Source organism: Lissotriton vulgaris, chromosome 7 (assembly GCF_964263255.1).
Source record: "Lissotriton vulgaris chromosome 7, aLisVul1.2, whole genome shotgun sequence".
In the NCBI taxonomy this organism is placed as follows: domain Eukaryota; kingdom Metazoa; phylum Chordata; class Amphibia; order Caudata; family Salamandridae; genus Lissotriton; species Lissotriton vulgaris.
The window spans coordinates 276,086,518-276,113,391 of NC_141695.1; the positions used below are offsets into that span (position 1 = coordinate 276,086,518).

At 43.2% G+C, this 26,874-nt stretch overlaps 1 protein-coding gene across 1 annotated transcript in view; it reads right to left on the bottom strand.

Annotated features, from left to right (window-relative positions):
- Positions 1-26,874, bottom strand: part of LOC147701387 (uncharacterized) — a 194,049-nt gene that overhangs the window by 47,602 nt on the left and 119,573 nt on the right. The window contains exons 52-66 of the mRNA XM_086929343.1: positions 25,641-25,840; positions 24,559-24,951; positions 23,357-23,643; positions 21,836-22,110; positions 20,952-21,544; positions 19,298-19,865; positions 17,670-18,262; positions 16,189-16,750; positions 12,712-12,911; positions 11,716-12,108; positions 10,517-10,803; positions 8,427-8,701; positions 7,463-8,055; positions 5,225-5,792; positions 3,431-4,029 (exon numbers count right to left, since the gene is read on the bottom strand). Of these exons, the coding sequence (XP_086785469.1) occupies positions 3,431-4,029; positions 5,225-5,792; positions 7,463-8,055; positions 8,427-8,701; positions 10,517-10,803; positions 11,716-12,108; positions 12,712-12,911; positions 16,189-16,750; positions 17,670-18,262; positions 19,298-19,865; positions 20,952-21,544; positions 21,836-22,110; positions 23,357-23,643; positions 24,559-24,951; positions 25,641-25,840 (6,386 nt within the window). The remainder of the gene's footprint in view (positions 1-3,430; positions 4,030-5,224; positions 5,793-7,462; positions 8,056-8,426; positions 8,702-10,516; positions 10,804-11,715; positions 12,109-12,711; positions 12,912-16,188; positions 16,751-17,669; positions 18,263-19,297; positions 19,866-20,951; positions 21,545-21,835; positions 22,111-23,356; positions 23,644-24,558; positions 24,952-25,640; positions 25,841-26,874) is intronic.

The following is a 26,874-nucleotide window of genomic DNA, read 5'->3' on the forward strand; positions in this document are numbered from 1 at the left end:
CGCTGCAGCTGTGCCAGAGGGTGTTCCTTCTCCCATCTCACAGCCAAAGCTTGGAACTCTCTCCCCTCCATCTGCACACTTCACCCTCGTTGAACCACTTCAAAAAGGACTAATACCTGCAGCAAAGCACCTGGATACCCAGGGCTGATTAGCCGCGCTGTATAAATGTTACTTGATTGATTGAGGGCTGCCAAGAAAAACCTAGAAGTCCCGAACAGACTCAAAGAAATGGCTTCTAAGACTAGCAGAACACTCCCAAGAACTTCATGGCCGTTTTCTTTTTACTTTGAGAATTTTTTGTTGAAAAGAAACAACAAGCATTGCCAACTCGATGCATGACACGTGGTGCCTGCTAGGCAAAGCTTCAGTGTCTTCACTGGATCTGCGGTCACAGCTGAGGCTCCACTGAAGAGACAAAGAACCCCGCCTACTTGACAGGGATCTCTAAATATGACAGGTGGGTTTTTGTCAGGAGAGAAGAGATACTTTCATGCTTTCTAATATATGCTGACTCACACTCAAGTCTCCGTCCCTAGTCTTCTTTGATGTTATTCTCATATCCCCTTTAATGTATCAGCCATTAGCTGTATGGTGGTGACCTATTATATTCAAACAAATTACACTTATATGAGGCTTTGGAATAGCTCCATGTTCAGAATAGAATGCCTTTATTGTCTGTGGTTGATTCAATACTTATCCAGCTCAGGACCATTTCGGTCTGACAGTGTTCTGAGTGAATAAGTTGTATCCTTCTACTGCTGACTTGATGAGACTCATTTTCTTTTGTCAGTCCACCGTGGGAGTACATGTATCTCCTTAGTTCTCCTTCATCCCTTTCCCCTGCTCTCTAATTCTGATTTTTAACTCACAATCACTCCTTTTCCAACACTCAATGGTTCAATTTCCCATCACATTTCCTGATTTTAAAGTGAGTTCCCAGCAGATTAACATTGCTGTTTAGCTACTCTTTATCTTTTTTGTCCTCCTGCATATTTTCTTTGTTTACTTTAAATCATCATTCTGAAAAGATCATACTTTATTTTAAACCCAACAATGAAAAATGTGCATGCATTGGTGGCTATCTTGGAGTGGCTTTTCACTAACACAAAACCAATTCCAAGATGGACGACCATGAGTCGCAATGAATGCACATTAGTCATAATGCCCTGGCAGCCATTGTGGCATTGACTAAGGCCACTACAAACAAGGACTGGCAAACAAATATCTCGCATTTTAAAGGTAAAAACCTATTGACATTACCAATGCTTATTTTATGCTGCTTTTTCGTACTGAATCTAGAAAAACTGTGGAACTTGGTATCCTTTAAGCATTATTTTTTTACATCACCTGAAAATTAACTCAGTTAAGAAGTAGCAATATCCTATTATTTATCTCCTTCTTTTAATCAGTCATTATTAATCTATAATACCCTTTTGCATTTTTTCTTTTGCCCATCCTCCATTTACTTTGGTGTCTTCCCCTTCACTTTGACTTTTTAATACATGCATGTCACCATAGCCACTTACATACATAAGTGGGCTTTCTTTTTGACTGAGATTCTTTACTAAGGAAAAATGCAAGTACTTTAATATGATGACACATAAATATATCTCTATGGTCACATCTTCATTGTGCAAACTGTGGTATCATTAAAGTGTGTCCGCTACCCCCACAACCAAAGCCCAAACCAGTGCTGACCTGGCGAAGTAGTGGACCTCTAGACAGTGCCTAAATGAGGCCCTACATCTCCCAATGTTGTCATCCTCTCCATGTGATTGTTTACAATGGTTCTCATCATGGATTGCTGATGCTTAGCATGTGCTTAGAGGACGTGTTTGCTTCTGGTGAAAAGAAACAAAGCCAGTAATGTAGCTAGGCACTTTGCTCTCTGTGGCAGTCCATGCCTTTGCCGCCCGCGACAACCACACTGAAGAGCGGAGTGCTGGTAATGACCCCTGAACCCTTGATCTCATACTACATATATCAAAAGCTTTGACAACCATCGAATTCTATAACACTTCAACCTCACTAGGGGACATATCATTCATTGTGACCTGGGGTGCGCAAAAGGAGTGTGCACCCGCTTTGCAAACTCCTAGGGCGCGGACGTGTGTCCGCCCCTTTCTATAGAAGTGAAAGGCCTGGGGCACATGTAGCCCCAGCGCTATCTTGAGAGGGTGTGCCCTCATTTCCAATGGAGGATATGCCGCTTGCAAATTCAGAAATCTCTTTGCCTATGCACCCGGGCCATATTAAGACATGGGCACAGAAACAAACAGGCCCTTAGGAGGTGCTCTCACAGAGCGCCACAAAAAATGTACCCACAGTCAGTGCATCTCCTTCAAAGTGCAGGTGGGTTACCGCCTGCACTGTGAAAAACAGAATGGTTATGAAGCAGCTGCTCCTTTTTTCAGATGAACGGGCTACTTCCAGGGCAGTGCAAGCTCTCCGGTCCTTTGAGGGCAGCACATTCGCCATAATAGGGATCACTTTCCCTGTTTAAACCAAGCGTGCCTGTTTAAAGGTGCACCAAGTTGCAAACAGGGAAAGTGCACCCTATCAGTAATACAGGCCCATATTCCTCGTCCATCTTTCCTAAACCTGTTAGCCATTAGGAAGTAAAAATACAGCTGATTTAGGGATACATTTCTCCCCTGCCAGCGCGTTCCCATTACTCCTCTGACTGATACAGTCCAGTTGAATTTCTGATGTGAGCTGAAGCTGATCCTTCATTGCACTGGCAACTGGCATTTTTAGTATGTAATGCTCTTTCTTTCATGCGGCCAAACAATGAACAAATAGCAATAAATGTGTTCGTGCCAGAAATCATACGGGAAGTCCTACGGATAATAGAGTCTGTCCTATCACAACGTCAAGTGAAGTATTTAAAACTTTGGTAATCAACTATATGACACAAGTAGGTTGCACTGGATGCAAGCATTGCATTTGTGTTTTATGTTCATAGATGTTCATGAATATCTTTGGCAGCGACGGCTCGTGGAGGGAGTTACGGTGGGGCAGGAGGGTGGGGAGGGGGAGGGGCAGGGCGGAGGTTGCTAAAAACCGGCATATGGATAATTGCAGGTAAGTAAACAATTGAATTAATAAAACGAATTTCGTAGTGCGCCTTGCATCGCAAAATGCAATGCAGTGCGAGCTACGAAATTCGTTTTATTAATTAAATTGTTTACTTACCTGCAATTATCTATATGCCGGTTTTTAGCAACCTCCGCCCTGCCCCTCCCCCTCCCCGCCCTCCTGCCCCACTGTAACTACCTCCACGAGCCGTCGCTGATCTTTGGGGTTTTTTGAATTCTCAGAAAATTACATAAATGTAATCAACATTCAGCAGAAAATATAGACTTTCTCTTTTTATATTTGTTAATTTGTTTTGTCTAGCTTTTCTGAGTTGCAACCCACTCATGTTTACCTTGACAGTAGACCTTCTGCCACTCTGGAGATGTATCTGCATCCGGTTCAAGGTGACAAACACCCCTGTTGATATGGCCGACTGAAGGACTTGGCTTTGCTTATTCTTCAACTCAACTCTGAAGAAGGGCCGATCTCCTATCACTCCACTGTACTCAGACAAGATGTATCTGCATGTGCCATGGAAGTCAAACCTTCTTCCATCAAAGCTGGTGTAGTGCAGGTCCTTCGTGGCTCGACAGATGCCATCGGGTGGCGTATGGCAGCCATAGATACCCTTGATGGTGGTGCATATTTTCCCATTTGTGCATGGAGAGTTTGAGCACTGGACAAGCCCAGTCATGCCATCACACCTGCATAATGTCTGGCAGTTGTCTTTTTTCCAGAAAGTTTCCTCAGCATGGTAATATCTTCCATTGTCTGTGCAACCGCATTGATTTTGAGCTACACAGTCCATGCCACTGAGCACAAATCCAGCCATACATTGGCATGCTTCCGAATATGGAGTAAGACAGGTAGCTGGCACAGTAGTGTTTGCACATGTGACTGGACACGAAGATCCATACAGCTCATAATGCTGGTTACTGGAACAGTTCAACTCTGCAGAAAAAGAAACAAAATAGATGCACTTTAACCAGAGGCATACTACTGGAGGCAACTTTACAGCTAGTTTAACACAATTTGACAACCAACTTCAATCATAATCACACATACACATACATCTATAGTTATGTAAATGCATTTGTAGTATATAGTACAATATGTCAGGTAAGGTATGATAAGGCATGGTAGTGATAAGATAAAGTGTGATAAAGTATGGTATACAATAAATCACATTTCCTTGTCCGATGGGTTAATACAATCCATCAACAAGTACAACCTTAATATTAATCTTGCAAAAGCTAAAAGTAATACAAATTTTCAGAATTTAAAATCAACAGTGAAATATTTTTTACAGAGTTACAGTTGTAATTCAGTCATAAAGTTAGCCAACCTCAATGATTTTTGTCTTGTTATCCAAGCAGTATGTGAAGCAAAGAAAGGCATGTGTGATTCATAAAGCACAAAGGAGACCAGTTTTTTCTTTTCAGTGAAATCTAATAACAAACCATTGCGTCTGCCAGAAAATTATCACCCGTGTCTAGTATTATGTCCTACATGGGTGCAATTTTGACAAATTTGGAACTGGTGGCCTACTTCACACACATAGGAACATAAGGACCCATTCAATAAGTATTCATACATGGGGAGCTTCTGTTGCCCACATAGGCATGGAATGATTGTCAAGGAAGCATAAGGCAAAAATCTGAACCTTTTCCAGAATATTTGCAATATGGCATATATTGGATTCAGATGGAAATCTCAATCTTTTTTGGGGGAATCTTGATAAACTGGAAACTACTTCAAGAATGATTGGTGACTACTACATTTCTCTGGAGATATTAAAAGTAGGTTGGCTCCACGTCATCTTGGTATTCAGTGTCAACTTCTTAGAATACCAATTGTATTGAAGAAGGAACTTTGGCCTTTAGAGCTGCTTGTAGAAATTTAAAATGTTCCTAGATATGTTCTAAGTCACAGTGACATTGACTTCCCAATTAGTCCATATCATTATTCTGGGAAAAGATGATTTGGTGTTTTGATGTAGATCTTTTGTGGTGAATGTGCAAATTGCATAATGGTAAACTGTGAAAATGTAACTCCATCTGAAACTCCACTGTTTCTGTTGTTCATAAAAGTTGTTGAGTAGGCAGGACTACCAATGTACTGAATATGTGGAAATAAACCTACTTACCACAACCTAGAAGGCTCCTCCATGGCCGGATGGCAATACCATGACTCTGGCAATGGTGGGCATAATTTTTCACAATTCCACAGAGGGCCTGATGGTCACCATCAGTTCCACACATGTCATAAACACAGTTCTTGAAGTAGACCTCAGTGTCAGGATTGATGCTGTTGTTAAAAGGACCCATTGGATCTTTCATGATTCCACAATAGTTCTGGTTGCTGAATTGAGATACCATATCCACACCACACACTGGCGGATTGTCAGTGTCTATGCAATTGAAAGGAGAGCCTTCACCATCTTCCTTCCAGCTGTTTCCAAAGGTGACCACACTTTCCACCAGAGATCCACCAGGAACCCTAAAGTCATCACTGTTGTTCCCGTTGAAGTTTCCACACAGGCCAGCAAGGGATCCTGAGTATGCTGCAGGCACCTGCACAGCTACGTGATGCCACCAGTCATAGGACACCAAAAGGCCAAAGTCTGTCTGGACGACTGCAGAGGAGCCACTGTAATAGACCTGGATCTTCCCAGATTGACTGGAAATTGGGAGATTACACTCAGAGCCATTCATCTGAAATTAATATAAAAAGAAATAAATCAAAATATATGATTATGACAGTGGTATAAATTATACACTCCTTCTACATGGTTGATATTCTGTTTACCTAAAAATACTATTACCAATGCCTTAATCATGCTAAACATACTAAAGTTAACGATTTCTAAATTTACAGCATGCTATTTTCTTTGTAGTTTCTGGATAATATTACAGCAGTGTGATCAGTTGTCCAAAATTGGCATGCGTATTTGAACTACTGTTTTAGCTTCCATTCCTTTAGTTTATATCCAGCATTTCGGGAACATATTGCACAATCTTGTTCTGTGGCATTATTTATATTTGTATATATTGTATATATCTATCGCTTCTTAAACACGTCCCTAGATATCTACAATTTATGTGTGAAAGAGCTTGCAGGGTACTTCCAAAATTGGTGGAAAAATAACTTGCTTTTCAAATTTCGGCTTCAAGCAATGTTCATGGTGAAAGCTCAAGTCCCTCCCCTTCCAAATCCCCCTCATTGTGACCTGAAGGAAGCATCCAATATGGCCCATGGCCATGTCTGGTGATCACTCTTTGATGTTCAGCATCATCTGCGAGGCCTGGTTCACACTTCATTATAAACGTCTAGCAATGAAGCGTAACAGTCAACAGACAATCTTTCCTATTTTTGTCTATATACGGTGATAAGTTAGAAGCATTTTGCAGAAATTTAGGCAGGAAAAGGCAGTATCTGACACCAAAGGAGCATACCTATAAATGACTGGTGCATTGTGGTCATTTGTTTGCTCAGGTGCCATGTCTTTATTTTATGCTCTGGCTGACCATAGCTGTAAATACTCTGTGTTTTTTGTTATGCGTCTCAAATTTGTAATTCAATGTTCCACTTTAAGGTGCTTAAGATTAGGCCTGGGCATAGTTCGCAGAGTTTTGATATGCAGAACTCCGCAAAGTTGCAAAACAACTCAGCAAAGCTCTGCGAGTGGCAGAGTGCAGTGTGAACTGCAGTTTGTGCTGGTATTCCTGCCCCGCGGGTAGAAATTCTATCCGAGCGGCAGCTCGCGCTCGCGAACTTACCGCTCGCAATCGCGAGCAGGGAAAAAAACTCTGCTGCACATTGTGAAGCGCAGTTTTCTGCATTCCGCGAGCTCCGCAGAGTGCGGAGTGCAGAAAACTCTGAAAACTCCGCGAACAGAGCGAAGTTAACCGCCCAGGCCTACTTAAGATGCTGTTTAATATGCAAAAAATATGACATTGTTGTGGTCACTGAAGACTTGCTGAGAAGTGCATAAATGTACGTACGTCCAGCTATAATACATGGATATGTTCGTTAAGCACCCAGCATTTTCCCTAATGGCATTCTTCAATGGGCAAATGTACAGGATCGTGACCATGTGATTTCCTGCTCATAAAGGTGACAATTGGTTTCTAGCCTGCTCGCCGGTGACTGGCACAGTGACCAGACCTAGAGATCAGTTCATTAGATGTATTTCTCATTGTGTTGAAAGTGTCTGATAACTAGTGCCACCTGAAGAGCACTTTACAAATCTATATATACCCCATTCTTGCTATTGGTCTTAAATGATTTCCTAATAGCTGCTTGGATCTAAGATTAAGAAAGAGTCATCAAGTTACTTAACTGAGAAGAACAAATAACATCACCTACACAAATATCATCTTACCTCAACTATGCCATGTTCTCCACTTTCTATAGAAATCTGCTCTCCATACACATTTACTTCCACTCTTCGCGTCCAGGCCACCATTGGTGATGATCGGTGCTCATTTTGTACCATGATGCTGAAGTCATTGAGAGAGCCTGCCTGTGAGCTGGTCTTGCTGAGGGTGTACCTGCAGGTTCCCTGATAGTCAAAAGCCACTCCATCAAAGGTGCGATAGTGAAGGTCACCAGAGGCCCAGCAGATACCACTTTCAACGGGGTAGCACTTTCTGATTTCGCTCACAACTTTGCATTCTTCCAGGGCGGCACATGTGTGGGCCTCACACACCATCTCTTGGGCAGTACAGGTGCATTTCTGGCTGCAGGTGTCTGTTAGGAAGACCTCATCTCCCAGGTTGTAGTAGACGCCATCCATGGTGCAGCCACACTGACTTACAGGGATGCAGCGGAGAGAGTGAAGGGCAAACCCTTCATCACAGAAGCATCCGTCCACGCTCTCTGCGGCGCAAGGTGCACTCTGGTTTAGGTTGCTGCAAGTGGTTGGACAGCCAGTGCCAAACAGTTCATAGTGGCTGTTCTCAGGGCAGTTGTCATCTGTGGAGAATAAAATTGGGTAGAATAATGTCATTGATACTAGTTTTATAAATGAGCGTGCAGTAAGTCAAGAGCATTGCGTTGCGTACTGCTGAATTCATTTTTGTTTTTAACATCCTGTTCAAGGTACATTCAGGTACCAGGATTTTCAAAAATGGCTGAGATTCAAATGCTTCTAAGAAACACAAATTAGATTTCTGTATAGAATTGAAACAAACATTTCAAACACGCATTGCAATTTAGCAACATTTGCTGATATTGCTCACTGTTTATCTGTGTATCCTTTGTACTATTGAGAAAGGGATGACTGGAAAATGCTATGCCAGATATCTAAAGCATATCTAAAGCTGTGCACAGAGCTGTTGACCTACCACATTGCAGCTCCGCCCTCCAGTCTGGAATCACCAAGCTGTGAAGGTTACAGATGTCTTCGTAGGCCTGGACAGCTGTGCAGAGCATCCCTTTGTTGGTGCCGTAGAAGCAGAGATCATACACACAAGAGGCCACAAATGGTTCCGCGTCCTCGTGCCACAGGCACTCATCGAAGGGGCCTGATGGGCGGGTGATGATCCTGCACTGCGCCTCGATGGCTCCCAGATTGGTGCAGGTGTCGTTAGGGCTGTTCATAATTGTATCATCCACACACCTAAAAAGAGTTCCAGACATTTTGTTAGTTCTACAGAAAAATCAATATAAACTCAATCTGCGCTAAATACAATAAGAGTTGCTCCTCTGCTTCGCTCAAGAAGAACAATTTTTAAAAAGTCACAAGAAGGGACTGTTCTTTGTTATGGCTGACTTCTGAAGCTTAGACGTTTTTTAAAGTACAACAGAGAAATCTACAGTTTCATTAACACATACTGCAAATGTGCCGATCTAACACCAAAGTGAGGCAGCAGTGTGACCCTCTCAGTGCGAGGCAGGGCAGTGTAGAGTCTTGTGCTCAATAAGCATGACCACTACCACCATACAGTCCCTGTTGTACATTCCTCACCATGCTTTCTCTTGTGTCATTTTTCTTTTGAGATAGTTAAGGAACCCTATTCCCAAGGAGCCCTCAGACTACTCATCTAATGTTCCCTTTAGGCACTCTTGGGGTACCCCAAGAAAGGGGAGATAACAAACTGGTTCCCCGTTCCTGCAATCGAGAAGGTACCTTTACTAACTCCTTTGCCTATCGCCTGCCTGGTGGTAGTTTGTGTCTAGCGCTGGGGTGCTGCAGCAGCGACACCCCATCATGATGCCAGCTGGCTTCTGGTAACATCTGGTAATAGGGAATGCTGAGCTGTCCCTTGGTGATAGTTACATATAAAATGCACTAATGACCTCTCTTGAATGGACACCCCATTCCCTAGAATGACTCTTCGGTGCACTGGTCATTGTTCTATAGAATCGCACATCTCCGGGTTTCACATAAAATATTCAACTAACCAGATGACAAGTCTATAGTCAGCCAACCAAGTTTCAGGTACTAATATCGGCTGTGCAAAAAGTTATTGGCAGCCATAAATTAATATGACAATAATGACAGTGAAAACATGTAGTTCTCAAATAGTGTTTTAAAAAATATTATAATTTGTCCCTGGCTGACCCCCAACATCACGTCTATTGTGGTAAGAACGAGTTCTTTACCATATCTTCATCTGTACAGTGTAAACATTTACTACTCGTTAGCTGTAAACATATGTCATTATCCCTGTTTCAAACTAAAAGAGAGTGGCACCAGTCAAGCCATTACCTGTGGATAGTGTGCCTAGTATGTGTGTAGATATAGGGCGCTGTTATTTCTTCGTATTACTAGGCATTCTTATCATGGACGCGTGCTGACAGCTGTGGTTCCTTTGCTCTGTAAGTAGCATAGTTCCTGTTCTGTAACAGAACTTTGCTCTTCAGGGCCAATTTGGTCGCCATCCCAGCACCATTTAAGGCATCGAGTCCAAGTTCCCATTAGTGTTCTGATATAAAAAAAACACCTAAATAGGTGTCAGTGCAGCCTCGATGGATCCAGAAAAATTGTTCTCTGCTTTTAAGATTACTCCATTTATTTCTGATGGCAGAGCCCGAAGTATAGGCCACCATAATCAGTCAAAAAATCAGCCCCTCTGGGCATATCTTCACTGTGAAGATGTAAATCAAACTTAAAGAATGCTTGACTTAGGAGTGACTTATGGGTGAGCAGTCCTGCGGTTTGGTCAAGTCACAGATACTATTCACTCACTCACATATTGTTCCTAACGCATTCGTTTAGCCATATAAGGGGTATGTGTAATTCCTTCTACATCACTTCCAATCATCATATACGCCCTAAAGGTAGTACATCATGATTCATGAACGATATCTCTGCCCCAAATAAAATCAGGTGTGAGCCTTAAGGTACATATTATTCGTGCTCTCGCTTAACATTCAATTTGCTCTTTTGAGGTTTCTGTTTTCCAGTTTACTTAGATTAAAAATCACTCACCCTGCTGAATGGATGTCTGCTTTCCAGGAGTTCCCAAACTCTGCGTCGTTGCGCGCAAGACTTCCATCCGGCTTCGCCTTGTCGTCCTTGGGGTTTCCGTTGTAGTTGCCGCACATGCCCCGCACTTGGTTCTTGTACTGGGGCCCAACTTGTACTGTGACTGTGTTTACCCCGTTGTACTGGATGCGGACCCCGAAGGCTGTGTCCACAGAGATGGCGCTCTTGGCCGCTGTGACGGTTCCAAGAGACCCCACCAAGGCTGGGAGTCTGCTCTTGACTCCATTGATCTGGAAGACATCAAATATCCCTTTGACAGATCGCGATTTTTAAAAGCAACAAGAGCCAAATGTAAATCAATCACGTTGTAACTACCGAAGTCTGCTGGTAAAATATCAATTAGTAGGTCATTAGAGTCAATTAATGGTGGCCTCCAATATTTCTTGGTTTAGTCATTAAAGTGCTGACTCACCACTTTTTTTAAAACAGTTTCTGCATTGAACACTGAAAATACTGCGAAGGGTTTTGGGATCAATAACAAGGGATCGATAGCTTCTTCTGGTCCCTCTGAAAGATGAGACACTAGTTATGCACTCACTTTGTATAGTGTGAGCACATGGCAGCGGTTAACAAAACCCACAGCACACTAAGACAGGATTCCTGTCTATTAAACTTCAAATTGACATTTTGTGGCCATGAAGCCTTTTTGGAGCTATCTGAAACAAGTCAATATCGAACAAGATTTCTAGTAAATGTATTAAAAGTTATCAAAACTACAATTTTTATGATTGTATCTAACTGTAAAAGTACAAAGACTATGATAGTAAAAACACGAATCATACAGTACTACACTGGAGCACACTTTTCTGCATCCATCTCATTCTCCACGCAAATCTGGAATCAAACATGTGCCTGTATTTAGTGTTTGTGCGACAAACGTAAATAACTATATTAAATATTTACAATACCAATATTATGAGTAATGTTTGCTTTGGCCTTGAATGCTGTCTAAATTTTCCTATGTCGATTTTAAAAGTTGGATTGTTACACACCAATAAAACAAATGTTTCTTCAAAACTGTGGTTGAATTATGTTGTGAAGTTCTTGCATCTGGGGAGGGAGCTTTTGAACAGTGAATCAGGTGAACATGACTAGTATGGAAATGTCTATCATTTATAATACAGATAAAGTGTTAATCTTACCAGAGGAACCTTTCCTTGTTCAAAGACCAGCTTGAAGTTCTCATCAGTGCTGCTCAGCCAGACGGAGACGCGGTACACAAAGGACACTTTGGGGTTCTGGTAGCGTCTGTTCTCTGCCACCACCCGGTAGGAGAATCCTGAAGCAGCGATTGAGCCCTGGCTGATCTCGTAGGCACAGGTCCCCATGAAATTGGCTACAGTCCCATCAAAGGTGTGGTAGTGTGGGTCTCCGGTCACCGTGCAGATTGCCCACGGGCTCTGGCACCCTAGCTTCCCATTCTTCACTGCACACTCCTGTCGCTGGGCACAACTGCTGCTAGCACAGCGGAAGTTACCAGTGGAGTCACAGCGGCACCTCTTGGAGCAGTCAGAGAGCCAGATGTATTCTCCAACCTGTGAGACAGAGAAAGGGGATTATATGGAGAGGAAACTGAAGACAAAGTAATTCCATGCATGGATAACATGTGACAGAGAGAGATAGAAGGTTACAGAGAGGAAAGAGACAGGCAAGACACGACATGCTCAGACAAAAGAACACACAGATAGTATAGGCCATACTTACAGGACAGGACAGACATTCATGGAAAAGACATGTGAAAAGGAAGATAAGCAGAGATTGGAGGGAGATAGATAGATAGATAGATAGATAGATAGATAGATAGATAGATAGATAGATAGATAGATAGATAGATAGATAGATAGATAGATAGATAGATAGATAGATAGATAGATAGATAGATAGATAGATAGATAGATAGATAGATAGATAGATAGATAGATAGGTAGGTAGGTAGGTAGGTAGATAGGTAGATAGATAGATAGATAGATAGATAGATAGATAGATAGATAGATAGATAGATAGATAGATAGATAGATAGATAGATAGATAGATAGATAGACAAAGAGAACAAGACTAACAGAATAGGAGGAGACTGAACAGAAGATTTGAAATGTGAAATTATTCATCTGCAATACCAGTGCTGAAGTTATACTCACGCTGTAGTACATCCCCTCGTGCTGACAGCCGCACTCCTCTGCTCTCACGCAGTTGTCGCCGCTTCTCTGGTACCCATCATCACATACGCAGCCCTCAGAGCACGTGGCATCACAGTGTTGGAGCAAAGATGAGGAGACACAGGAGTCCTGACACCTCCGATGGCAAAGCTCATAGTGGCTGTTGGTTGGACACTCTATGCCTGCAGATACCAAAAGGAATACATTGTCTTTTAGAAAGCGCTAACAAACTTAGCAGTCAGAAAATGTAGCATTACAGACACTATTAGTTCCAGAAGACGAAAAGCATAACCTATCACATGACCACTGCAGACAACAGCCTTTACCTATCACATGACCATTGCAGACACAGCCTTTACCTATCACATGACCATTGCAGACACCAGCCTTTACCCATCACTTGAGTAATACAGACACCAGCGTTTACTTATCACATGACCATTGCAGACACCAGCCTTTACCTATCACATGAGCAATGCAGACACCAACCTTTACCTATCGCATGAGCTATGCAGACACAAGCCTTTATCTATCACAAGAGCAATGCAGACACCAGCCTTCACCTATCACAAGAGCAATGCAGATGCCAGCCTTTACCTATCACATAACCAATACTGACGCCACCTTTACCTATCACATGAGCAATGCAGACACAAGTCTTTACCTATCACATGAGAAATGCAGACACCAGCTTTCACCTATTACATGAGCAATGCAGACACCAGCCTTTAACCCTTTGCATGTGTCGGACACGGTGGCCGTCCTAACCACGCCCAGTCATAAATCACCCGCGCCACGGTGGAATTTTCGCTGCGGTCAACGGGTTAACTATCACATGACCAATGTTGAGGCTGCCCTAACCTATCACATGACTAATGCAGACACCAGTCTTTACCTATCACATGAGCAATGCAGACCAGTCTTTACCTATCACATAACCAGTGCATACACCAGTTTTTACCTATCACATAACCAAAGCAGACACCAACCTTTACCTATTACATGACCAATGCGGACACCAGTCTTTACCTATCCCTTTAGGAAAGCAGACACCAGTCTTTAGCTATCACAGAACCAAAGCAGACACCCCCATAACTTATCACATGACCGATGAAATCACCAGCTTTCATAATCAATGCAGACACAAGCCTTTACCTATCACACGATCAATGCAGGCACCAGTCTTTAACTATGGAATTAAAGTGAAATATTATCCTACTACTTTACATGAACTCTTTGTGATAATGTGAAGTTTTTTGCCGGTCTGTACATGTCACATCAATTAGCAGATGAGGTTTTCCTAAACCAGTGGGAGCAGCAAAAGAGCTGCAGGTAATTACAGTGGTGAGACAGCAATGTTTGTGGAATAGGGCAAGTGCTGAATTTGAGCCAGTGGTTTCCAGTGCACAACATCGGCACTTAATTGTCAGCACCGGCTCTCGTGACAGTTCAACACAAGGTGGCGGTGTCTGTTTAATTTTGGAATGAGCACAACAACTGTGTCTATTAAGTCAAATTGCATTGAAAATGAAAAATACCCACCTCCATGCCATTATTATGTCTTTGTGTGGACTGAAATAGTTTGAATTGTCACGCTAGTAGGAGTGTAATGGATAGGTGTTATGTTGGTATTGTCAGTGGCAGCGCTGGCAGGGTCAATACATGGCACAGGCTGCAAAAGTCTTCTCAGAAGGGCCCTGGCATTTGTTACAAATTAAGCACTGACAGGGCAGTCATGAAAGACTGACATAGAATATTTAATTTGCCTTTCTCGATTGCCAGACTTGTCACCCCAACAATGCTCTAAGATCTTTGTTTAAAACTGACCTTTACACCACTTAATTGACGCTTTGGAGTCAATGGATGCCATGAATCTTAATGCAAGCACCAAAATGATAGAAAATCATCCAATTCCAGGTCGGCATTAAATGACAGCTCTAGTTGGATTACCTTAGGACATGGATCCCTCGGCACCATTGTTGCTCCATTTTGTGTTGTGTTGTCCTGCACAGGTCTTGCCTATTCAGATGTTTATCCCTCCACAAGCGCACCGCCCAACTACTGTTAAACATATGCAGTGGACATTGTAGGGCATTGTTTTGGGACTACTTTCTTATTTCATTAAAAGCCCTCCTGTTTTTACTAGCAACAGCCGGTTGTACCAATGACGCTGCCTGTACGATGCTTTTGCTCAACGAATGCCTCTCGAATGTCTAGATAGCAAATATTTATATTTACAAACACACACTCTTGCACCGTAATCGTCTATATTACGCTCAGCTGGGGATTTTTGATTTCGGCTCAAAGAAGCGTTTTGTTTTTTACCATCTTGCCTCCCATAGGGATATTGGAATAATCAGCACTTTTTGATGTGGTGCTCGTCTTGCCCTTTATCTTTTAGCTGTGTCTGCAACTGGTTTCTTGGATATTTGGTGTTACTTCTCAGGCTCAATCATGTGCCCAGGGCCGGACTGGCCAAAGCGGGTACCGGGCATTTCCTTGGTGGGCCCGGAGGGTGCGGGGCAGTTTTGGACCCCTGGGGGCCGTTTTTGTTACAGGACCGCTTTTGCAGCATAGCTGCAATATCGGCTTCTGTAACAAAATCGGTCGAAACCGGCCCTGGGAAACAGCTCGACGGCACCCCCAACTCCCTGGGGGGCCGGCTGAGTACTTTGCCAGGGCCGGTTTTGGTTTCCAGTTCGGCCCTCATTGTGCGGTATTCGTGGCGGTTCCCTTACGAAGAAACAGGGCTGACAAGCGCACTCCATGAAAGATAACCAGAAATAAACAAACATTGGCAAAACTTAAAGGTGTCAACATACAGCTAAAGAACATTCATATTAACAATGCCAAAGGCTCATCGATCTGCCATTGTCAAGTCACAGGTAAACAGAGATACAGACCCCCAGGCAGGCAGTTGTTAAAAGCAAACACAAAAAACAATAGAACGTGTGTCTTTTTAAAAATAACTGCTGCGGATGTAACACACTACGAGGTCCTTCAATTCCCAGAGCCTCGGTGCCACTGCACCAGCAGCTACACTCCCGGATTCACATCCGGAAGTGAGAGAGGCGAGCAAACAGAATGGCCCATACAATACGAAAGGCCACTTGGCGCTATGTTAGCCGATGTTTCGAAAGACAAAATTGAATGTACTGTAATAAAAAGAAAAATCTTCAGTTTCAGAAGGTGCTAATGTCTGTAGCTTCATGAATGTGAAACTAGAGAATTACGGATGCCAGCCTGTACCACAGACTGCTTATAAGCAAAGTGGTTAATTTTTCAAACAATGTTGGCTAGAACTCAGAGGCATTCTACATACAAGTTTTACCAATAAAGCATTTATCAAATGTACATTGAACACACACATAATTTCATTATTGCTTAAAAGTTTATCCTGTTCTTTTTTCTCTGGCAGAGTTGATTCACTCCCTTAAAACGAAGAACTACTTCACTCACCACAGAAGGAGCTGTTCCTCCAGCTGCCAATGGCCACATTGGAGGCCTGGCAGGCGGCCGCATAGGTTTGAACGGCATGGCACAGGACGGTGCTGTTCCTTTCAGTCAGGCAGTGGTCGTAGACGCAGTCAGAGTAGTAGTGAGCCGGGTTGATCTTTGAGTGACAGGAGGAGAAGGGCCCTCTGGGGTCTTGGATGATCCAACAGGCTCTCTTGGAGGCCATCATCTTGTCTGCACTGCAGACGGGGCAGTCACCTGAGCAGCCGTGGTCACAGCTAGTGCTGCCTTCAGAAACCCAGCTGGAACCAAAGGTGAAGGCGTTAGTAATGACAGACCCACTTCGGGTAGTAAAGTCATCGGACACCACCCCGTTGAAGTTCCCACATAGACCACTGGTTTGGCCTCGGAATCGAGCAGGAAGTGTCAGGAAGACGCTATAGACCATGTCATAGTTGACTGTAAGGCCAAAGTCTGTTTTCAGCACCGTGTAGTCCCCACTTTTAAAGATGACGATTCTTCCACTGTTGATATTCACTGGCAGAGTCTGAATGATTCCATTGATCTGATGGAGAGAGTTACAGTGAGTGGCTCGTTATTAAAGGTGATGGTTGCTCTGGCCATAAAGACAATTACCAAATAAACAAACACGTTTTCCTATGCCTTTTCACCAGATGGGACCATTGTGAGTTGTCTTTTTAAAGTGACTTGTTTCGTGGTTTTTAGGTGTCCAAGAGACATCTCTATAATACTGAAGCTTTGATAGCTAAGTCCCTCACCTGACCCTGGTGTCCCCACCACATGCTCACCTTTCAGCTGCGGTATGGATAACCTCGTCACATTAAACGTAACTGCACTTTTATAACATTTACAGCTGAACATTAGCCTGCCCCAACTAGAATTATTGTCTTTACAAGTCACCTGTACAACTATTTCTGCCGTGATGAGCACATTAGCAATCCGGAATGCAGATAGCTACTTTACATATATAAAGCACCCTAAGCTGTGCTCTCGCGAGAATAGGTGTTTCTTAATTCGAAAAACCATACCATAACCAAGCTACACAAGACCGGAAATAAACAAAAGAAAGAAAGATCACAGGGAAGCATTCTGAATATAAGTAGATGGGGTAAAACAACACCCACATTAAAATGTCCTCAGAAATCCACAACAAATTTGAGCAAAGATGTCTAAACCTATCGGAGCCAGAAACAAGAACTGTCTCTAAAGCAGCTAGCCTATTCTTAGGTACGGCTAACAGCCTGTCGTGGCCGTGGTAAGCCAACCATCATTGTGAGCAAAAAAAACATGAGAAACCATATCCAACATAGCCATCTAACCAAGACAGCACGGTGAAGAAAAGCATCATTTCAGAGCTTTAATGAACACTGTTTGCTGCTCAGAAAACATGGGTAAGTTATTAATGAGGACGTATGTGCGAAGTTGGCATACATTAGGATGACTTCATCCAAACTATAACTTACCTCAACTGTGCCACGCTTTCCACTCTGGAGATGTATCTGGGTCTGATACACAGAAACAAAGACCTCCTTGGTCACCGCCACCTGCAGGCCCGGCAGCTTTTCATTCTTCACCTCCACTCTGAAGAAGGGCAGAGAACCATTGGAGCCTTGGACTTCAGACAGGACGTACTTGCAGGTGCCCTGGAAATCAAACCTTCTCCCATCGAAGCTGGTGTAATGAGGGTCTCCTGAGGCCCGGCAGATACCATCAGGCAGAACATGGCAGCCATAGACGCCTTTGACAGTGGTGCAAGTCTCACCAGTGGCACAAGATGAGAGTGAACACTGGACAGTCCTGGTGGAGCCATCACACCGGCACAAAGTCTGGCAGTTGTCCTGTTTCCAGAAAGTGTCTCCTGCTTTGTAGTATTTGCCGTTTTCTGTGCAGCCGCACTGACTCTGTGGCACACAGTCAGTGCCACTTAGAACAAACCCGCTCTCACACTGGCATCCTTCCTTGCACTGACCGCGGCAGACCGTTGAGGCATTGGCACAGGTAGCAGGGCAAGAAGATCCACATAACTCGTACTTCTGATTACTGGGACATGTAATGCCTGTAAAATAAAAATGGCATTAAATTGAGACCTACATGGATACATGGTGCTCATCAATGTACAGTCAGAAAAACTGTACAAATATAATTACAATAAGAAAGACAACATATTTCTGACACCACTACTACTGCTACTATCACTACTATTGCTACTTTTGATAATATTGATTATGATAGCAAAAAAAAATGTGGGATGATGTGGAATACCAGAGCAGTGTCCTTGGAGCACTGTATACACATCACAAATGTTTCTGTGTTTCTCATAGCTTTGGAAGTAATACATAAGACAGGGGCGTGGAAACATTGACTCACTGGTTCCTACAACCAGCAGTAGAATTCACTAGAGCCTTCTCTTCAAGAACAGTTCCTAATGTAAAGAGGACAGAATATGTTCCTAGACCTATTTAAAGGTTAGAGCTGTGTCAATGATGTGGGAAACAGCGAACTATTAATCAGCCAAACCCATAACTATGGTAATGCAGGGATAAAGAAGATTATTTTATTCTGATTCAGTCAGATGGATCAAGAAACCCATGTAACAGAATATTATATGTCTCAAAATCGGTCCATTATCCACAATATTTAATAAAATAAGGATTGCAGTGATAAAATAAAAGGTAAATCTGTGGTGAAAGTATCACATATAACGGATTTTCAGTCACAGAATGAAGCATTTTACATAGAAGGTTTTTTTTCTATTTGGAAGATGAAGGCAGATATACCCACCTCTGTGCTTGTTTTATTATAATAAGTAGCTAAGTGGCAATTATAGGTAAGCTATGAACAGCAAGTGTGTTCATGTGGATTTACTCATTTCTATCCAAGGGGCAAAGAAAGGTATTTGTTTCCCAGATAAAGTCACATTTCATGTGTTTCAGAAAATCAGGACAGCAAAGTAATATTAGGGCCTATCTTGCACTGTTTGGGTCCGCATCATTACACTATGGAAACTGTAACTCACCTACACTGCCCTGGGGTAACTAAAAGGCATAATGAGGAGTAAAATCAATAAAAATCAAACGTTTTTTCGACATACCACATCCAGTGAGTGTCCTCCATGGCTGTATGGCATTGCCACGGCTCTGGCAATGATGGGCATAATTTTTCACAATTTCACATAGTGTCTGCTGATCGCCGTCTGTTCCACACAGGTCATAGACACAGTTCTTGAAGTAGACCTCAGTGTCAGCATTGATGCTGTCTTTAAAGGGACCGTTTGGATCTTTCATGATTCCACAGTGGTTCTGGTCGCTGAACTGGGACACCATGTCCTCACCACACACAGGTGGATTGTCAGTGTCTATGCAGTTGAAAGCAGAGTCCTCGTCTTCTTCCTCCCAGCTGTTTCCAAAAGTGATGGCACTGCCCGCCAGGGATCCATCAGGAATCCTGAAGTCATCACTCTTGTTCCCATTGAAGTTTCCACAAAGGCCAGCAAGGGATCCTGAGTATGCTGCAGGCACCTGCACAGCTACGTGATGCCACCAGTCATAGGACACTACAAGGCCAAAGTCTGTCTGGACGACTGCAGAGGAGCCACTGTAATACACTTGGATCTTCCCAGATTGACTGGAAACTGGGAGAATATGTTGGGCGCCATTGATCTGAAATAATTAAATAATTATGCATAGTTTACATTAAAGTATAGGAGAGGCACTTAATGGTTCTCTTTGTAGTTTCTTTACTCATGACTCATGTTGGAGTTTCATTTCCTCTGCATATACACACTTGTAATTGTGATAAATGAATCATATTTGAAGTCATAAAGATTCCTGATGAACACATTTGTACATCATAATAGACAACTTCACATAACTTCTCCCGCCCAGATCCTATCATTATTATTTGTCCACCATACAAGATATCTACTGTATTTATCCTCATTAAACTTACTTTGAAAAACTGACATATACATTTGTTCTGCTGGCTCTCATTTTGTCTACAATCTAGATTGCCACTTTTTAGAGTCACTCACGAAAATGGTTAATTTGTTTATCCGTGGATAATTTGTTTTGCAGGGTGGCTGTTGATTGGCATAAAATGAATGAAGAAGACATGTCAACGCAAAGTGGTGCATCATGTATCCATTACTGATGGAAGCTCAATCTTTTATTTTCATCTCTCAACGTGGCTATCGCTGGCAGTACCCAACTAATGCCAAGAGTGAGCGCCCATGATGCTTGTTACTGGGTCCTCAACATTGTATTTATGAGGACAGGCTTGCAATCTTGAGTGCAATTAAAGATTTTTCAAAAAGTGAGTTACCTGGTGCTTGCTATATACAATGCAGGATACTTCCTTGTACAACATATGGCTCTTTTGCACTCTGGGCATTCTCCGTGGCATTTTATTGTTTGTATTAATTGTCCAGTATGCAAAAGAGTGCAGAAGTGATGCTGTGCTTTACCTCTTCAAGAAGCAATCAAGCTACACGGCTTGTACCTCTGGAATTGACTCATGCTCGACACATATTTTATTCGTTTCATTTTCAGTATGCTAAACATGTTTAAAAACGCCTCACACCATTTCCACTATTAGCGTGATTCAATTATTGTTCTCCCCATTCTTGCTACTGGTTTATTTGTTCTCCTAATGGTTACTTAGACCTGTCATTAACACATAGACACATCACGTTCTCTTTTAGATTAGGTCAATTTCTGCATGTTAATAGGAATCAGGTCTTTCATTACCTGAACTTGGCCATATTCTCCACTTGTTATAGTAATTTGCTCTCCATAGACATTTACTTCCACTCTTCGCGTCCAGGCCACCACTGGTGATGATCGGTGCTCGTTCTGTACTACGACGCTAAAGTCAACGAGAGAGCCGGTCTGGGAAGTAGACTTGCTGAGGGTGTACTTGCAGGTGCCCTGGTAGTCGAAGGTGACTCCATCAAAGGTGCGGTAGTGAGGATCTCCAGAGGCCCAGCAGATTCCGCTGTTTACAGGGTAGCACCTCCTGATTCCATTCATGACCTTACATTCTTCTAGGGCGGCACATGTGTGGGCCTCACACACCATCTCTTGGGCGATGCAGGTGCATTTCTGGCTACAGGTGTCTGTTAGGAAGACCTCATCTCCCAGGTTGTAGTAGACGCCATCCATGGTGCAGCCACACTGACTTACAGGGACACAAAGGCCAGAGTGAAGAGCAAACCCTTCATCACAGAAGCATCCGTCCACGCTCTCTGCAGCGCATGGCGCACTCTGGTTCAGGTTGCGGCAGGTGGTTGGGCAGCCAGTGCCAAACAGTTCATAGTGGCTGTTGTCAGTGCAGTTGTCATCTAGGAAGAACAACACAAAGTAAACTCATCAATTTTAAGTTGACGGGTTTGAAGCTACAGGTGGAATATCTTATGAGCAATATTTTGCTTGTTGCTTAATTAAACCCTTCCTATATATTATGTAAACACTGTGCTTGTGACTAGTGGGGTTTAAAAGTCAAATTCAAATGCCTCTGAGAAACACAAAGTAAATATGTCCTTAACTGTTTGTCCAGGCTATTTTTGTGAAAGGGATTAATGGAGTGGGGCAGCTCAAGTATTTAAAGCAGTGTAGGAGGGTGGTTGACTTACCACATTGCAGCTCCGCCCTCCAGTCTGGAATCACCAAGCTGTGAAGGTTACAGATGTCCTCGTAGGCCTGGACAGCTGTGCAGAGCATCCCCTTGTTGGTGCCGTAGAAGCAGAGATCATACACACAAGAGGCCACAAAAGGTTCCGCGTCCTCGTGCCACAGGCACTCATCGAAGGGGCCTGATGGGCGGGTGATGATCCTGCACTGCGCCTCGATGGCTCCCAGATTGGTGCAGGTGTCGTTGGAGCTGCTCACACCTGTATCATCCTCACACCTGAGGAGAGAAGAGAGAATGAAACTCAAATGTAAGGAGTCTTGGACTTGATATGAATTGAATTTGTGTTAAAACAAACAGAGGGAGGATGCATCCTTTTCAATGATTGCCCTCAAACCACGACCATTGCTGTTTCACAAACACTGGTCACGCCGCTCCTCTTGCCCCCCACCCCCTTCAGAAAGACACTTATAAACTGCGATTGTTTCCATTTCCGGCAATTTCTCAAGCTCAGAATGCGCAGCAATACAGACTTCTTTAACTTTCAGTGTACGATTCAGTGGGAATTGTACTACTCCTCTCTTCCCAAGTGAATGAGTCCCAGCTGCAATGAGTCCCAGCGGGGAGCAGGGCAGGCTATGTCTGTGCTTATAATACCCTCCTTTGGTGAAGACACAATGCAGGGGACAATCAGAGTGTGTGTGGCATGCACAGCATCCACTGGACGGCATCATGCCCGTTGTGCAGCGGTATGTGAAGCAGTAAAGCTAAGTGACACAGATGGCACATACTCATTCAAAAGTTGCCACTCTTAGAATTACCCCTTTGGTCTGCCCCTCGCAGGGCATGGAAGGGTCTGCACAGAAGGGGGGCTTGCCCTGCCCCCCTGGCTAGGCAGGTAGTGGATGAGGATCGCGCTAGGGCTCTGTGCCCCTTAACTACTGATCACCGCCTTGCTGAGTCCCCTTTGGGCCCTGGTGGTTACTGAGGTGCACTGAACACATGTTGTTTGTACAGCACTTTTGGTGCTGAGAAGTTTACATCATTCATATTTCAGTGATTGCGGTTTCTTGTGCGGATCTCCGGGATGCCTCCATATCCTATTAATAGGACCCAAATTCAATAACTTGTCCAATCCCTCCACAGCGCCTGGAAGCACTTTCTGGATTACAGAGGGCTTTACACACCGGCTTCGCTCATTCATTCATTCATGCTTTTTATGAACATTTCATGAGCAGCTCCTCCTGAATATGCTGTATATTATTCACTATACATTTCACTGCCCCCATGTATCATCTACCATTTATTTGCTCTAAACTTCACTAGTGTCTCAGTATATCATAAGACGTATATCTGACCTTGGTATTTCGGTATTTATGGTCTTTTTAATTTTACATAATTGAGACAAAAATACCACTTACCCGGCAAGGAAAAGAAAAACATCATCAAACACTTCCTCAAGCTACAGAATGCTGTATATATTTTAGTGTTTCTTTTCTGAAAGTTAAGACGTAAATTGTCTCACCCTGCTGAATGGATGTCTGCTTTCCAGGAGTTCCCAAACTCTGCGTCGTTGCGCGCAAGACTTCCATCCGGCTTCGCCTTGTCGTCCTTGGGGTTTCCGTTGTAGTTGCCGCACATGCCCCGCACTTGGTTCTTGTACTGGGGCCCAACTTGTACTGTGACTGTGTTTACCCCGTTGTACTGGATGCGGACCCCGAAGGCTGTGTCCACAGAGATGGCGCTCTTGGCCGCTGTGACGGTTCCAAGAGACCCCACCAAGGCTGGGAGTCTGCTCTTGACTCCATTGATCTGGAAGACATCAAATATCCCTTTGACAGATCACCATTTTTAAAAGCAACAAGAGCCAAATGTAAATCAATCACGTTGTAACTACCGAAGTCTGCTGGTAAAATATCAATTAGTAGGTCATTAGAGTCAATTAATGGCACGTGGCCTCCAATATTTCTTGGTTAAGTCATTAAAGTGCTGACTCACCACTTGTTTTAAAACAGTTTCTGCATTGAACACTGAAAAGACTGCGAAGGGTTTTGGGATCAATAACAAGGGATCGATAGCTTCTTCTGGTCCCTCTGAAAGATGAGACACTAGTTATGCACACACTTTGTACAGTGTGAGCACATGGCAGCGGTTAACAGAACCCACAGCACACTAAGACAGGATTCCTGTCTATTAAACTTCAAATGGACATTTTGTGGCCATGAAGCCTTTTTGGAGCTATCCGAAACAAGTCAATATCGAACAAGATTTCTAGAAATGTATTAAAAGTTATCAAAACTACAATTTTTATAATTGTATCTAACTGTAAAAGTACAACGACTATGATAGTAAAAACACGAATCATACAGTACTACACTGGAGCACACTTTTCTGCATCCATCTCATTCTCCACGCAAATCTGGAATCAAACATGTGCCTGTATTTAGTGTTTGTGCGACAAATGTAAATAACTATATTAAATATTTCCAATAACAATATTATGAGTAATGTTTGCTTTGGCCTTGAATGCTGTCTAAATTTTCCTATGTCGATTTTAAAAGTTGGATTGTTACACACCAATAAAACAAATTTTTCTTCAAAACTGTGGTTGGATTATGTTGTGAAGTTCTTGCATCTGGGGAGGGAGCTTTTGAACAGTGAATCAGGTGAACATGACTAGTATGGAACTGTCTATCATTTATAATACAGATAAAGTGTTAATCTCACCAGAGGAACCTTTCCTTGTTCAAAGACCAGCTTGAAGTTCTCATCAGTGCTGCTCAGCCAGACGGTGACGCGGTACACAAAGGACACTTTGGGGTTCTGGTAGCGTCTGTTCTCTGCCACCACCCGGTAGGAGAATCCTGAAGCAGCGATTGAGCCCTGGCTGATCTCGTAGGCACAGGTCCCCATGAAATTGGCTACAGTCCCATCAAAGGTGTGGTAGTGTGGGTCTCCGGTCACCGTGCAGATTGCCCACGGGCTCTGGCACCCTAGCTTCCCATTCTTCACTGCACACTCCTGTCGCTGGGCACAACTGCTGCTAGCACAGCGGAAGTTACCAGTGGAGTCACAGCGGCACCTCTTGGAGCAGTCAGAGAGCCAGATGTATTCTCCAACCTGTGAGACAGAGAAAGGGGATTATATGGAGAGGAAACTGAAGACAAAGTAATTCCATGCATGGATAACATGTGACAGCGAGAGATAGAAGGTTACAGAGAGGAAAGAGACAGGCAAGACACGACATGCTCAGACAAAAGAACACACAGATAGTATAGGCCATACTTACAGGACAGGACAGACATTCATGGAAAAGACATGCAAAAAGGAAGATAAGCAGAGATTGGAGGGAAATAGATAGATAGATAGATAGATAGATAGATAGATAGATAGATAGATAGATAGATAGATAGATAGATAGATAGATAGATAGATAGATAGATAGGTGGGTGGGTGGGTGGGTGGGTGGGTGGATGGATGGATGGATGGATGGATGGATGGATGGATGGATGGATGGATGGATGGATGGATGGATGGATGGCTGGCTAGATAGACAGACAGACAGACAGACAGACAGACAGACAGACAGACAGACAGACAGACAGACAGACAGATAGATAGATAGATAGATAGATAGATAGATAGATAGATAGATAGATAGATAGATAGATAGATAGATAGATAGATAGATAGATAGATAGATAGACAGACAAAGAGAACAAGACTCTAACAGAATAGGAGGAGACTGAACAGAAGATTTGAAATGTGAAATTATTCATTTGCAATACCAGTGCTGAAGTTATACTCACGCTGTAGTACATCCCCTCGTGCTGACAGCCGCACTCCTCCGCTCTCACGCAGTTGTCGCCACTTCTCTGGTACCCATCATCACATACGCAGCCCTCAGAGCAGGTGGCATCACAGTGTGAGAGCAAAGATGAGGAGACACAGGAGTCCTGACACCTCCGATGGCAAAGTTCATAGTGGCTGTTGGTTGGACACTCTATGCCTGCAGATACCAAAAGGAATACATTGTCTGTTAGAAAGCGCTAACAAACTTAGCAGTCAGAAAATGCAGTATTACAGACACTATTAGTTCCAAAAGACGAAAAGCATAACCTATCACATGACCACTGCAGACAACAGCCTTTACCTATCACATGACCATTGCAGACACAGCCTTTACCTATCACATGAACACTGCAGACAACAGCCTTTACCTATCACATTACCACTGCAGACAACAACCTTTACCTATTACATGACCAATGCGGACACCAGTCTTTACCTATCCCATTACGAAAGGAGACACCAGTCTTTAGCTATCACATAACCAAAGCAGACACCCCCCATAACTTATCACATGACCGATGAAATCACCAGCCTTCATAATCAATGCCGACACAAGCCTTTACCTATCACGCGATCAATGCCAGCACCAGTCTTTAACTATTGAATTAAAGTGACATATTATCCTACTACTTTACATGAACTCTTTGTGATAATGTGAAGTGTTTTGCCGGTCTGCACATGTCACATCATGTAGCAGATGAGGTTTTCCTAAACCAGTGGGAGCAGCAAAAGAGCTGCAGGTAATTACAGTGGTGAGACAGCAATGTTTGTGGAATAGGGCAAGTGCTTAATTTGAGCCAGTGGTGTCCAGTGCACAACATCAGCACTTAATTATCAGCACCGGCTCTCGTGACAGTTCAACACCAGGTGGCGGTGTCTGTTTAATTTTGGAATGAGCACAACAACTGTGTTTATTAAGTCAAATTGCATTGAAAATGAAAAATACCCTCCTCCATGCCATTATTATGTCTTTGTGTGGCCTGAAATAGTTTGAATTGTCACGCTAGTAGGAGTGTAATGGATAGGTGTTATGTTGGGTTGTCAGTGGCAGCACTGGCAGGGTCAATACATGGCACAGGCTGCAATAGTCTTCTCAGAAGGGCCCTGGCATTTGTTACAAATTAAGCACTGACAGGGCAGTCATGAAAGACTGACATAGAATATTTAATTTGCCTTTTTCGATTGCCAGAC